At 43.5% G+C, this 14,310-nt stretch overlaps 1 protein-coding gene and 1 long non-coding RNA gene across 7 annotated transcripts in view; one reads left to right on the forward strand and one right to left on the reverse strand.

Annotated features, from left to right (window-relative positions):
• Positions 1–9,572, forward strand: part of clcn3 (chloride channel 3) — a 38,987-nt gene extending 29,415 nt beyond the window's left edge. For 3 of the 6 annotated variants that reach the window (XM_042069186.1, XM_042069191.1, XM_042069188.1), the window contains 6 exons: positions 383–569; positions 1,069–1,467; positions 2,297–2,513; positions 3,729–3,804; positions 7,231–7,517; positions 7,584–9,572. In XM_042069186.1, the coding sequence (XP_041925120.1) occupies positions 383–569; positions 1,069–1,467; positions 2,297–2,513; positions 3,729–3,804; positions 7,231–7,410 (1,059 nt within the window). In that variant the 3' untranslated portion in view covers positions 7,411–7,517; positions 7,584–9,572. Of the gene's footprint in view, positions 1–382; positions 570–1,068; positions 1,468–2,296; positions 2,514–3,728; positions 3,805–4,583; positions 4,633–7,230; positions 7,518–7,583 lie in introns of those variants that run through there. The other 3 variants (XM_042069189.1, XM_042069192.1, XM_042069190.1) reach the window with 2 other exon arrangements.
• On the reverse strand, positions 7,528–7,831 carry LOC121689521. The gene is made up of 2 exons (XR_006024801.1): positions 7,743–7,831; positions 7,528–7,573 (listed from the first exon to the last, which is right to left on the reverse strand). It is a non-coding gene; the product is annotated as an uncharacterized LOC121689521 (long non-coding RNA).
• Positions 9,573–14,310: the final 4,738 nt, after the last annotated feature.

Genomic DNA, 14,310 nt, shown 5'->3' on the forward strand with positions numbered 1-14,310 from the left:
TTGGCAGTTTTGCTGTAAGTGGAAAGCATAATTCAACAGCACATTGTGAGAGAGCCAAGAAGCCTCCCTACACTGAGCCTATGCTAACTACTAAGGTTATATTAAGTTACGCAGGTGTGTGGGGAGGTTTCTGGGAAGGAGGACAAGAGGTGCCTTTGTGACCCTTTTGCTGGGTGATGTCTTATTGGCCTTTCTATTGTAAGGCCGTTTCTATTGCCCTTATCCATCCAGTAAATGAATGATACAATGTCCTCTCTCCTGTATTTTCTCATCTCATCTATCTCATTCTTTCCTCTCCTTAATGCCCCCCCCCTCTCTCCCCGTTTACTTTTCTTTCCTTTGCTCTGTCCATTTTCTTTTCTTCTCCTCCTTCCTTTCTCAGGTGCCGTCAGGTCTGTTCATCCCCAGCATGGCGATCGGGGCGATCGCGGGGCGCATCGTGGGCATCGTGATGGAACAGCTGGCGTACTACCACCACGACTGGTTCCTGTTTAAGGAGTGGTGCGAGGTGGGCGCCGACTGCATCACGCCTGGCCTCTACGCCATGGTGGGGGCCGCCGCCTGCCTCGGTGAGTCTGATGGCAACCTTCTCTGATGGGTGTGTGTGTGTGTGTGTGTGTGTGTGTGTGTGTGCGCCGTGTGCATAGATGACTACCATGTGTCTGTATGTACCTTGATGAGCACAAGGTATGTCTTCCAGATGTGTGTGTATGTGTTTGTATGTACCTTGATGAGTACAAGGTATGATTGACAGCTGTGTGTGTGTGTCTGTGTGTGTGTGTGTGTGTGTGTCTGTGAGGGAATTTATTTATTTTGTTGGTATTTTCTGCCACCCAAATCTCTGCTTCTGTTTGTGGTAGCAGTACAAATTCTCCTTTCCATATATGTATAATGTATTAACCTACAGATGAAGTTAATACTGTGAGCCTAAACACTGTAGCTTTAGCAAACAGCGACATCTCTGTTGGCGAGTTACACGTCTCTAGCTCGGTTTATAGCAGTCAACACTCTGGCTTTCGGCAAATTTAATTGTGTGATTCCCCCCCCCCCCCCCCCCCCCCCCTCCAGGTGGCGTGACGCGCATGACCGTGTCGCTGGTGGTCATCGTGTTCGAGCTGACGGGCGGCCTGGAGTACATCGTGCCCCTCATGGCCGCCGTCATGACCAGCAAGTGGGTGGGCGACGCGTTTGGGCGCGAGGGCATCTACGAGGCGCACATCCGCCTCAACGGCTACCCGTTCCTGGACGCCAAGGAGGAGTTCACGCACACCACGCTGGCACGCGACGTGATGCGGCCGCGTCGCTCGGACCCGCCGCTGGCCGTGCTCACGCAGGACGACCTGACGCTGGCCGAGCTGCAGGCCATCATCACCCAGACCAGTTACAACGGCTTCCCCGTCATCGTCTCCAAGGAGTCGCAGCGGCTGGTGGGCTTCGCCCTCCGCAGGGACATCACCATCGCCATCGGTGAGTGGACGCTGCGAAGGGGACGGAGAGTCCAAGAGAGAGTCCAAGCAACTGTTGTGTGTCTCCAGTTTTTATTCAGGTCCAGGCATCCTTGTATTGTTTGCAGACACACACAGTAGAATAGATTAATAGATCAAACTTCTTCTTCTTCGGAGCCATAGATGAGAGTAGTGGATAAAGAAATGGATATCTAGAATTAGTGTGGAACCTCTGGTTACATTTTTTTTTTTCCAAGAAGTTACATCATACCAGAATGGAATAAGGAAGTGTGCTTCCTAACCTTGAGTGAAGGAGGGGTGGAGGTGGTGATGATGATGATGATGTTGATGATGATGATGATGAATTTATTCTCAAATAACAAATGTTCCTGTAGCTGAATATGTACTGCCAGCATGATGTTAACATTCCTAAGGTTGAGGATTGAATTCCTGCCAAGAGCACACTAGGACTAATGATCTGAAATGTTATTTGCCTTCATTAAAGTTGTCAGTTAAATTAATCAATGTGATCTGATGTGATGCAATTAAAGCGATAAACCCTTCGCCAAGTTCCCCTAACTGCCTCTGCCAGAGGAGAAGATGAATGTGTGATTGTGATCTGTACATGGTCACGCTATCTACAAATGCTCGTATTATATCTGTTGACAACAGTTAATGGTTAGGGTTAGGTGAAGGTGATGTACACTAATTTTTGAGTAACAATTTGGAAGACTGAACCTGAATTTTAACAAACCATCTGTAGACACTCTGTAGACAGACTATGCAAATAAAGTGTTAACTAAATTAGTTACTGAGCCCTTTCTCCTCCTCTGCCTTTTTTTCTCGCTCAGAAAACGCCCGGCGCAAGCAGGAGGGCATCCTGCTGAACTCGCGGGTCTATTTTACCCAGCATGCCCCGACGCTGCCCGCCGACAGCCCTCGGCCCCTCAAGCTGCGCTCCATCCTGGACATGAGCCCCTTCACGGTCACCGACCACACACCCATGGAGATCGTGGTGGACATCTTCCGCAAGCTGGGTCTGCGCCAGTGTCTGGTGACCCACAACGGGTGAGCTGTGCTTGCCACGTGAGATGGGGAAGGGTGGGGGGGGGGGGGGGGGGGGGGGCTGGGCTATGGAAGATGGAGAACGAGGGAATTAAAGAGTTAACAGAGAGTAAAAGGGGGTTCTTTTTAAAGGGTGGAGATTAATGGATGGAAAAAAGAGAGGAGTCTTGGAACTCTCTCTCTCTCTCTCTCTCTTCCTGTCTCTCCCTCTGTTCCGTCGTCATCTTGCTGTGTTGTGTTGTTGCTGTCCGCGTGCACCTGTGTCTGGTGCTGTTAAGTGCATTGATGTACACAGGATACTCTCTCGGACTCTCTCTTTTTACACACACACACACACACACACACACACACGCACGCACGCAGGCACACACACATACATCGCGCTCTGCTCATGCTGATGCTGCTGCATGGCTCTTGCATGCTAAGCATTGTGGGATTGATGAGGGTTCTCAGGTGACACGTAGCTCTGGCTGCTGGCTGCATTCCTAAAGCACCTGCCTATCACACAACGCATCCCATCACAGAAACTTGATTGATCTCTACCTTGTTTCCCATTCTCGAATCGGGCCATAATCATCCAAAAAAGATAGGCGGAGCGGATTGAAAATAAATAAGGAAAGGTAAAAAAAAAAGGACAGATTGTTAATATATTGATTTTAATTTAATAGATTACCAGATGTTAATTCTGAGTTGAAGCTAAAATGTGTAAATATTTGTCAAAGTAAGAATCCAATGAAAATAAAGGATGGAGAAGTTTTCTTTTCCACAAAGACCAACTTTAGCAAAAAAACTTTAGCCACTCTCTTGCATCCATCACTTCGAGTGGTATCCATTATAAGATCATCTCCACGTTGCCATTTTTGATGAGACCATTCAGCCGATTTCCGTTCCGTCGTATTAATTTGTCAGTTTGCTTTACAGGATTTCCCTTTCCCTCATCCAAATACCTAGCAGCACTGGCAGATGTTTTCAATTTTTACGTTTTAGTTAACTATGATTTCATTCTGTAATTTAATTCTCATTTAATTTACAATTCAATTTGCGTTAAATTGTGTTTGTTATGTTTTTGTTGTTATTGTTGTTCTCTCCTTATGTCTGCAGTTTTACAGTCTTCTTCCTTTGCTTTGTGTTATGTTTTGAAGTTGTCTTTGCGTTGTTTTCGTTTTTTGTTTGTTGTGTTTGTTCAGCCTGTGTGTGTGTCGGTGGTGTGTGTTGCAGGATTGTGTTGGGAGTCATCACTAAGAAGAATATTTTAGAGCACCTGGAAGAGCTCAAGCATCGAGTGGAGCCCTTGGTGACTAGCCCCGCCCCCCTCAGACTCACTCCACCCACACTGCCTAGTAGACTCCTCCTCCTCCTCTTAGATGGGAAGCATGAAACTTGAGTGAAGTTTCAAATTACAGGATGTAAAAATAAACCCCACGTAAATTGATGAATATGATATGATTGGCAGTTCCCCACCCACCAGGACCACATCAGCCAATTGGCTTGAGAGGAGGGTGCATTGTTACTATGGGGACGTTACAAGGGCAATCACTTTTACACTATGGGATTGTTTCAGAGTTCTTTTGTGTTGATGGTCTTGGGTCTTAAACACTTGGGTGTTTCTGGGAACTTTCAGTCATTATTTTTGGCTCATTCTAGCACAGTATCAAATCAGTGATGTCCATATCAGAACTTAAAAAACACTCTCAGTAATCCTCAATCTGAGAAGCTAGACCTGACCCTGTAGCATAGCATGATTTAGCCTCCAGTAACAGTAGGCTATTTGTAATTCTCTTGTTTTCAGTTAAGCTCTCTATTAAAACATTTGGTGTGATATGATAATGTGAGAATGCACTTAGAAGATATAGACAAGAAACTTAAAAGTATGTCTTCTCCGCTTTAGACTATGGTTAGCATGTTTAGTATGTGTTTAGCTTCCCAATACCCAACACTTGCCAAACAACATTAATCCCAATTTACTCACTTCCTCTTTTTGTTTATCCTTGTTTTCTTGTTGTTGTTTTTTTGTTTTTTATTTAAATCCCTCGTTCCGTCTCGTTCCTTGGGCCTTCGTCTGGTGGGCTACAGATCGATGACCACTGATTCCCCCACGAATAGCGCGGCCCGTGCAGAATCGGCGAGTAACCCATCGTGTTTATTAGTTGTAGTAGTAGCAGCAGCAGCAACCTCTCTGACATTGTTGTTGTTGTTGTTATTATGTTTACTTATTGATCCAAAAAAAGAAACCCCATCTCCCGTAGACTCATCACCCTACTTGCCTTTACAACCATTACCGAGTGATTGATGTGGAGTGCTGTTTCCGTGGTGATGGTGTGGGTGTGTGTGTGTGTGAGAGTGAGCACTAGCTGTAGTGGTGCAGGGGAGCAAAACAAAACATAGCATTGGATAGTAAGAAGCCCTGAGACCTCACGTCTCACACCCAAAACCTCAGACACACACACACAGACATGCACACCCACTCTCCTATGACTCCCCTCTCCCTGTGCCCTTTGTCTCTTCTCTGATCTGATTTGGTCGGTCACGATTCACCAACGTTTCATGCCTCCTGCAGTAGCGTGTGCTTCTAACCCAGTGGTTCCCAAGCGTCTTATGGCAGGCCCCCGCTTTCACAATCACAAAAACAATATCCCGCCTCCCCAAAAACTATGATGCAGAGTATTTGAGATGCCCATATAGCTTGTTTTTAATATTTAAAAGAAAGTATTACATTTTTTTGATTAAATAATAAAATCCTGCTGTGTCATAGCAGCTTAAGAATTGTTTATAGAGTTGAAAATTGTTCATTATCAGTCAACTTGAATATTTTATCAGTTAAATGTTTTTCTTATTATTTTATTTGGTTATGATTGGCTATGGATTGACCGCTGTATTGATACCATCCCTTCTAACATATGGGCTGAACGGTCAGCCCTGACCATATAATAGGTTGAGTACAGGCTCCTAGGCAGTAGTTGGTTGGTTAGGGTTCTTCTTCTGTGTTTTAGCTCTCAAGCCCCTTGTTGTGCCTCCGCATGGGTTGCCCCACACTTTGGGAACCACTATTCTAACCCCTCCATACTTAGTGATAGTAGTATGTAGTATATACCTAAAACCACACACACACACAGATGTACACACACACACACACACACACACACACACACACACACACACACACACACACACACACACACACACACACATAAATATTTAATCGTGTTGTCAGGGACGTGGCAAATGAAATCGAAGCTTTTGATAGGTCTGGCACACATGCTCACCAAGTTATCTGTACTTAAATGTCTGGTCAAATGTTCACATAAATTGTCACTTTTTATGACAATTTTGCAGTCAAATATTCAAGCATATTCTCACTCACTCACACATACTTCCATCTCAAACATGTACACTCCCCCACTTCCACTAGGGGGCCTCGTTGTCCTTCACACTCTCTCTGTGGCATATGGCCACACACATACTTACACACATTTATCATAGGTGTAAGGCTAAAATCCCGTTCCACTTCTGTGTTCAGACGTTTCACCCCTACATTTGCTGGCTCTAGAACCGGATCGGCTCTTTAGTCAGCCTGTGTCTGGTCTACTTCACCAGGTGTCAGTACCACTACATAGCTTTTCATGTTTGAACTCCAGAGCACACACACACACACACACACACACACACACACACACACACACACACACACGTTTCAATGTCTTAATTTGGTTAAATCAGAAATGTTCATTTGTTTCCAAAAATGCCAAAATGAGTCGGCCATGTCTATTGTAAACAACTATCTGGTTGGCTGCCATGGTCACCAGGTCCATTTCATGGAAGAGTCAAATGTGCTCTTGAGCTTTCATGGAAACCTAATCCTAGTTTTAGGTGAACAAAATGGCTTTGGTTCACAGCAACATGGTTGTGTGTGTGTGTGTGTGTGTGTGGTAAGAAACTAAAGTCAACTGCCATGCATGCGTGTGTGTGTGTGTGTGTGTGCGCGCGCAGGTGTCTGTGTGTATGTGTGTGATTTCACCACTCATATCTGCTGCACCTGTTCCAGCTTCTCAGTCTTTTGCCATCATATGAGAATCACTCCCAACACACAAGCACACACACACACACACACACACACAAACACTCCTCTCTTTCTTTCTATTTCTTCTCTCACTCTCCCACTGCTCTCCAAGTCTTCCACAGCCCTCCTCTCTCCCCTCGGTTTGCAGGGAGACTCATGCTTGTGGTGGCAGGAGTGCAGAGTTTCTGGGCGTAAAAGGCTAATTGAGTTTACGCCTGTGCGCTGGTACACGGATGCAGTTGGCACTCTGTTATTATCCTCCGCAGATGGTGATTCAGTGCGGCGGGGGGAGATTATTGCGACCCCAATTAACACTCACTGGCGCGCCGCTATGGCCGCTGGACGCTGTGGCCACATCCTGTGGTCTCGCATAGATAAACAAAAACAAAACAAATCAAAAGCGTAAACAAATTGATTTCAAAGCAAACGCCAGCCAATGTTGCAATCCTGCACCTGCTAGCAGAAACATGATGCCAGACTCCTGCAGCAACAGCCTTATCTTTCCAATGCAAAATAAACTGACGCACACTCTCTTTCCTCCTCCCTCACTCTCTCTCTCCCTTTTTCCCTATCTCTTTCTCCCCGTTTCTCTCACATCAACCCTCTCTCTCTCTCCCTCCCTCCCTCTCCTCTCTCTCTCTGTTTCTCTGTCCCTCTCTCCAGGCGTCTCCTCGGCATCGTCACAAAAAAAGATATCCTCCGCCACATGGCCCAGATGGCCGACCAAGATCCCGATACCATAATGTTCAACTAGTCCCGTCCTTCATCAGCTGCACCAAGCCGGAGGAGGAAGAGGAAGAGACTGAAGAGGAAGTCCGCCTACTGGACAGCACGTCCCTCTGACCACACGTCCCCCCAGCTACCAAACACCACCACTCTCCACACACAGATATCACACTGTTCTTTACACACACACACACACACACACACACACACACACACACACACACTACACACCTACACACACACACACACACACACACACACACACACACACACACACACACTACACACCGACACACACACACACGTTGACTTGATGGGGCTGGTGTCTTATCGGTGCCCTCTGCTGGTGGGGACTGGAAATGCACAATCCAGCACACAGACTTGTCAGGGTGGAAGAGATGGTGAACTGTGAATTGTGTTTCACAGAAGAATCAGTGTCTAAATCAAACCACACACACACACACACACATTTTTGGCACTACTATACCTGTCTACACCCACAAACCACTGACACACACACACTCACCTTCTCTCACACATACACACACAGACAGACAGACACTCACCAACAAACACACAGGTCATGCACCCTTGCTCCTCCCGTCCCACCACCCATGTTGATTGACCTTTTGATTTGTGACCTTTGACCTGTCTCGTTAAAGGTGCCTGGGATGGACAAAAAGGTCGAGATGAAACGCCCAGAGGAGAGGAGCTACTGCAACCCTTGTCCAACTTTTACGATCCAACTATGTTTACCCGTAAAGTCTGCGTGTGCCTGCGTGTGTGTGTGTCTAAAAATGCACCCAACATTCCAGACAAGCTGGTATGTGAACCGTTTGGCTTTCTTGCACCTTTACAGAAGTAATCAAAAAGCTCAACAGCTTTAAAGTGTGTGTGCGTTTGTGTGTGTGTGTGTGTGAGGGAGAGAGAGTTGTGTGTGCATGAATGTGTAAGTTTGGGTACAATGGAGAATGACTGCGAATGTGCATGCATGTGGGTAGCCTCTTGTACGTTTTGTGTGCAAGACTGAAAGGTGTCAACATTTCTCACTATGTGTTTTGGTTCGCAGCGGTGTGGTGTGGCGATTGAGTAATTAATGTAAAATATGAACAAACATACAAATCAAATGTTCAACTATGAGGAGCTGCTGGACGTTGCTGCTCGAGTGTGTGTGTGTGTGTGTGTGTGTGTGTGTGTGTGTGTACGTGTGTGTGTACGCACGCGCGCCTGTGCTGAGCCTCTGAACGCTTGTCAGGAGGGTGGTAACTGCCAGGACGTGTGGGACCCCCCAGTCCCATCCTTCTTGGTCGTCCTTTTGGATTGACTAACAAAAAGTACCTGGAATTCTGTGTTCTTTGTTACTGGGTAAAAATAAATCTTTTTTTTTTTTTTTCTGTTCAGACTACTATTGTTGCTACTACTTTTAGACGTATTGTATATTACCAAGTAACTCCACTTTTCGGCTTAGAAGATAAATGTTCTACATAAGCAAACGTGACATTTTAAAAGGATGGTACAGCGTGGATTATCATGCCGAGTTAAGCTACAGACCTTTCTTTTCATCTCGCTCTTGATAGTTTTGTTTTTCTGTCAGTAAAATCAGTACAAGAAAGTGTCTTACCTCAGTTGCTTTCTCTTAATTTTCATTTAACTGGACTCCAGCAGCCCCACTAACATCATTCTTCAAGTTGCTATTGCCTAAGGCAAGTTACAAGTAACATGGCTCACAAGAGAAGTGCAATTAAATTTGCTTGCTTAAAAAGTTTTCATCTTGTTGGCAAAACTTGCGCATATAACTCGCGTAAATGAGCGTTGACTTGAAGATAAAAGGCCTATAAAAGCTGCGAGGGACTGCACTAAAAAAAAAAAAACCTCAAAGTTTACCCATGTCCATTTTTTGTTTTCTTAACTCTGCTACCCTGAGTGAAATAGTCCAAGTGTGCGAGCCAACATCAGGCTTGCGAAGAATGTGATCTGTCCTTGTGGTTGTCCAGAGTGTCATGCGTCGGGCCTTTGCTCGCCACAGAGCAGGAGGAGCAGTTCAGGCATCTTTGTCCTCTACAGTGACTGTACTGCTGTCCAAACCATCTTATTTCTTTAAATCGATCTCAGTGTTTTTTTTTTTGTTTGTTTTTTTTTTTAATTTATATTAGTGCTAGAGTTGTACAGTACTGTATGAAGAATTTTACGTATGATTACGTACGATTGAAAGGTCGATTGTACATTTAAAGCAAAATATGTAAAGATTAAATTGTTTTAAATTAAGTGTATGCAACAGCTTTCTAAGAGTCTTGTCATTACTTTTCACCTTGCAAATCACAGGGGGGAGAAAACACTTTTACAACTTCCCAGATAGCAAGATGTTTTTGGACCACTGTCAGAACCCTGGGCAGATCTGGCATATTAATGTTGAGAAACATTTTCAGACTGTTCCTGCTTTTCACACGCCTTGTCATTTGTGATACACAGTGACTGTGACGCCATAAACTTGATGGTAGTTGCATAGTTAAGATTTAATAATTCATAGTGAGACTACTGTCAAGTATCCAGCTAAACTTGTCCAGCAGTGTGTTTGAGTAGAACTCTTATATCACTATATAGTCTTAAAGGGGTATTTTTCAACCTAGGCCCTAGATGTTGTTGGTTTAAAATGTTCACTTTCAAATTGGAACATGAACAAAATTGGTCCAGTATGAAGTTAGAAAACTTAGGCCGGCTGGAGTGAATGAATGGAACACAGAAGAGAAGGAAGGTAAGATGCTGACAGCACTGTTGTTTTATTCTAGATTATATATTTTTTACTTGTATATTACTTGTATATCTGCTTTCACTATGACATTAGAGAGTGTTTTTTTTGTAAATGATTGTAAAAAAAGGGCAAATTAAATTGACCAAGATAACATTTATAAAATCTATAAAAGGGCAAGTATTTAAGGGTGGTGAATACTTTTTATAGGCACTGTAAACAAGAAGAAAAAAAAGTAAACAGACAGGTGTCTGTAAGATTCTTCACGTTTTTGAGCCCAGTAAGTGGTGAAAATAAATGGCTTACTTTGACATTTCTACATGCCCCGTCCACTTCTGTTGCCAATGTCATTCAAACTGCACCAATTTTGTTTGTTACTATTTATTAGTGTTTCTTTTTTTTCAACTATTCTTATTATTTACTTTTTGTAAAATAAACACTAAACATTCTGGACTTCCTAACCAACGGACCTCAGTCTATTAGGTTAAATAACCACACCTCCTCAACCGTCACCTTGAACACTGGCATACCACAGGGATGTGTGCTGAGCCCTCTTTACTCCCTCGTCACCTACGATTGCAAACCTGTACATGGCTCTAACACCATTGTCAAGTTTGCAGACGACACTATGGTGATTGGTCTCATCAGCAACAATGATGAGATGGCCTACAGGAAGGAGGTCCAGCACCTAACATCGCACCCTGATCAAGAAATATTCTTCCAGGGGAGACTAAAGAAGGTCCACCTGTCTCTTCAGATCCTGGAGAACTTCTACTGCTGCACCATCGAGAGCATCCTCACCAACTGTGTGACAGTATGGTATGGCAACTGCTCTGCCTCCGACTGGATAGCACTGCAGAGGGTGGTGAAAACTGCCCAACGCATCACCGGTTCCTCACTCCCACCATTGAGGCCATCCAGGGCAAGCGATGCTTGCGTAAGGCGCACAGCATCATCAAAGGCTGTTCTCACCCCAACCACAGACTATTCACCCTACTCCCCTCTGGGAGGCGTTGCAGGTCTCTCCACACCCGAAGCTTCTTTCCTCCGGCTGTCAACCAATTGAACTCTAGATCTGCATCCCGATGACAACCAATAAACTTTAGTCTTAAGTTATATTTAGTTCTACAGCTAATCCTAATTTTGTGCTCTTCAGAGATTGCTCTTCACTTATTTTAAGTCTAAAATGAAACCTACTGACCTTAACAGATGTTGCAAGCGATGGTCTGCGTTTCAAATACAACAACCCAGGTAACACCCATCTGGGGTTGTGGGCTGACAAGTGGTGCCCAGCTAATTTTTTCCTTGGTTTCCATGGTGGCCCTACATAGGTTAACCCAGATTGGCTGACGATGGGGCCTTCATGGGCTCCATGTAGGGCCCACATGGGTAACCCAGGTTAGACCCATCTAGTGCCAGTAATCTGCCCAGGTGGAGGCATGCACTGAGAGTAGGTATTCAAATTTACTTATCATTGTAACATCAATGTTAATGGACGCTAATTTTGAGAGTAAAGACTTGAAGATCAAGTCTTGACATGAACATTTCTGTGAAAGGTCTTGCCATGAAAATGTTGTTCCACCGTATTCAGAAGCATTCATTGTGAAGGGAAACACATGATATGGATACTTTGTGCCTACCCAATACCTAACACACTCATGGTGGCAACAAAGCAAGTTCATCTCAAAGCATAAGATACCACTCCAAATTCTACTGATCTAAGCATAACTCCCTGTAAGAAACCCCATTTGAAAACTTTTGGCAATACTGAGATGTATGATTATATCAGTGTTCTTGCAAAGGCTCATTGGAACAGTACTTGGGTGCTTCACATTGACCTTACATGATTATGTTGAATAAATTAATTGCTGTGGCAAAATAATATTATGGTTTGATGAATGGGACAGTCCGGACTTTCCCCTTTTTTTCAGTGCAGGCATAACATGTCATAGGCTATATATATACAGTAGATCATTGTAAGATACAATTTGTATTTTCTTTTGAGATTGGGACCCAGTTGGGACCCATGCAGTACATATTGATATATATTCATTTGGGATGCCCATGTGGCTCCCAGCTTCAACTGAGCCCATGCCCATTTGAAGCCCATCTAACCCAAGTAAAGCTCATGCGGGTCCCAGATGAGTGGGTTACCTGGGAAGCAAACTTGAGCTATTGCAGCACCAGTTCTTTAAGCAAAAATATTTCTTTAAGTTGGATAAGAGTATTTGGTTTCTGCCTTTAAAAATTAAAAAATCACAAGGCTAGGTCTGGTTGCTGATTTTCCACTTATAACAACAGCGTTAATCTTTAAACACTCTGGCTGCTGCTTTACTCTGGTCACCTAAGGTCAAACTTGTGTACAAGTTGACACATTAATCACACATTTATATTTATTCATTTAGCAGACACTGTTGTCCAAAGTGACTTACACATCAATATATTACAAGGGAATACATTGTCCCCAGAGCAACTTAAGAGTTAAGTGGCTAAGGGCACTACGGTGGAAGCCAGGAATTAAGCCACAACTTTCAGGCCCAGATCCTTAACCACTACACTACCACTGCCCCACACATGAGAAATTCCCTTCTTGTATAAGAGATGGGTCACAGAGCAAACATCAATACTGTTTCTAGTATGTTTAAAAAGCAAAGCATGCTGTGAGGTGAGACTAAATTAAATGGGTATTTTCAAACAGATGAGCCAAAGTTGTCCAAAGCAACTTACAGTATATAAACACATTACTTGAAAATAATAGTTTTTAAAATTAAGTTCAAAAGCCTACATTAAGCATAATAATAAAAGTAATAGCAACATTATTAACATCAATCAATCAATGTTTCATATTAACAAAAACAACTTTGTAAGATAATTAATTAAGTGCAAGGTGAACAGATGAGTCTTTAAAGACTTTTTGAAAGTCCCAAAACCCCCACAAGAACGCAGAGCAGGCAACTTGATCCTTGATTGTGGCTTCTTATTAGCGTATGGTCGGCACAGCAGACACTCATCAGAGGACCGCAATGGAGGAGAGGGGACGTAGAGCTGTATCATGGCATTCAAACAGCAGGTGTATAACAGTAAGTGTCCTATAGGTATAGGTATCAACCTTTAAGTCATAAAAAAATCTATTTCACTCAAGATCGATAGACCTCAGACTTGTAGCCAAGTCTTGTTTTGCTTGAGCAACAAACACATCAAGGATGTGACTCCATAATGTCACGCATCACAGATTCATAATATTTTTTAATTCTTTAGACAAGCAGCTATATTCATGTGACTGCATTAAGGTCATTAGTCACTCTGGTGAATGTTTCACAGGCCCTGAGGAAGGAGAAAATGACCACCCAACTCCACTGACCAACAATAGTAAGCACTGTGTCAGGTCAGGTTACGGAGGACACTACCATGTACTCATTCAAGATTTATAAGCACTGGGTTTTGTCTGCGCTGGTCTCTCCAGCGGATAATGATCTGATGTTGATGCATTTTTAGCAAATGAACTTCTTTATTCAGTGTAAATGTTCTCATCATCTGGTGGTTTTGCAGCCCACTTCTCTTTTTTTTAAAAAGATATCACATTTCAACTTGGGAGCATGATGACTCATTTGTCTAACACAAAATATATTCTTGAGTGTTCTCTACAATGAGCCTTTCTCTGACTATTTGCCTATTCTCTAACGCTGAATACACTCAAGAATCTGCAGATACATTCTTAACTTAAGCCTGTTTTTCACATTCTCTGAAGGTGCTAGAAGGGTCTCTCTGCAGTCTTCCAATTGTGAATCCCTGCAGTGAGACCGCTCCTCCAGAAGGGGAAGCAGCAGTATGGTCTTTGAGGTTCCACTCAGTATGACAGTATGGTCTCCAGGGAACCCCTCCTTGGGGGCCTGTGCAGCAGTGATGTTTCTCAAGGAACATAACATCTGAAGAGGTTCCAGATGTGGTTTCATGTAGTCCTAAGATCCTACTCAAAGATACCTTCACGTTTAACCTTGGGGTCAGTTGGGTTCTTCCATGTGTTATCCTGTTAATTGAATTTGTGCTTCAGTAAAATTCTTTTTGTAGGCCTAATGACCATTCTCTTGCTCAAACCTACCACCATAGTCTAGAAATATTTCTCTGATGACTACCAACAGGTTACAAATAACTAAAAAAAAGTTTTTTTTAATGTAGAACCTCATGTTTCCTTTCATTTAAATATTTTATTCCAGTTTCTCAGACGGTAGCCTGAGAATATACATACAGTACGAACTTTTACTAAATTTGGG

This window comes from Alosa sapidissima, chromosome 18 (genome assembly GCF_018492685.1).
Source record: "Alosa sapidissima isolate fAloSap1 chromosome 18, fAloSap1.pri, whole genome shotgun sequence".
Lineage (NCBI taxonomy): Eukaryota > Metazoa > Chordata > Actinopteri > Clupeiformes > Clupeidae > Alosa > Alosa sapidissima.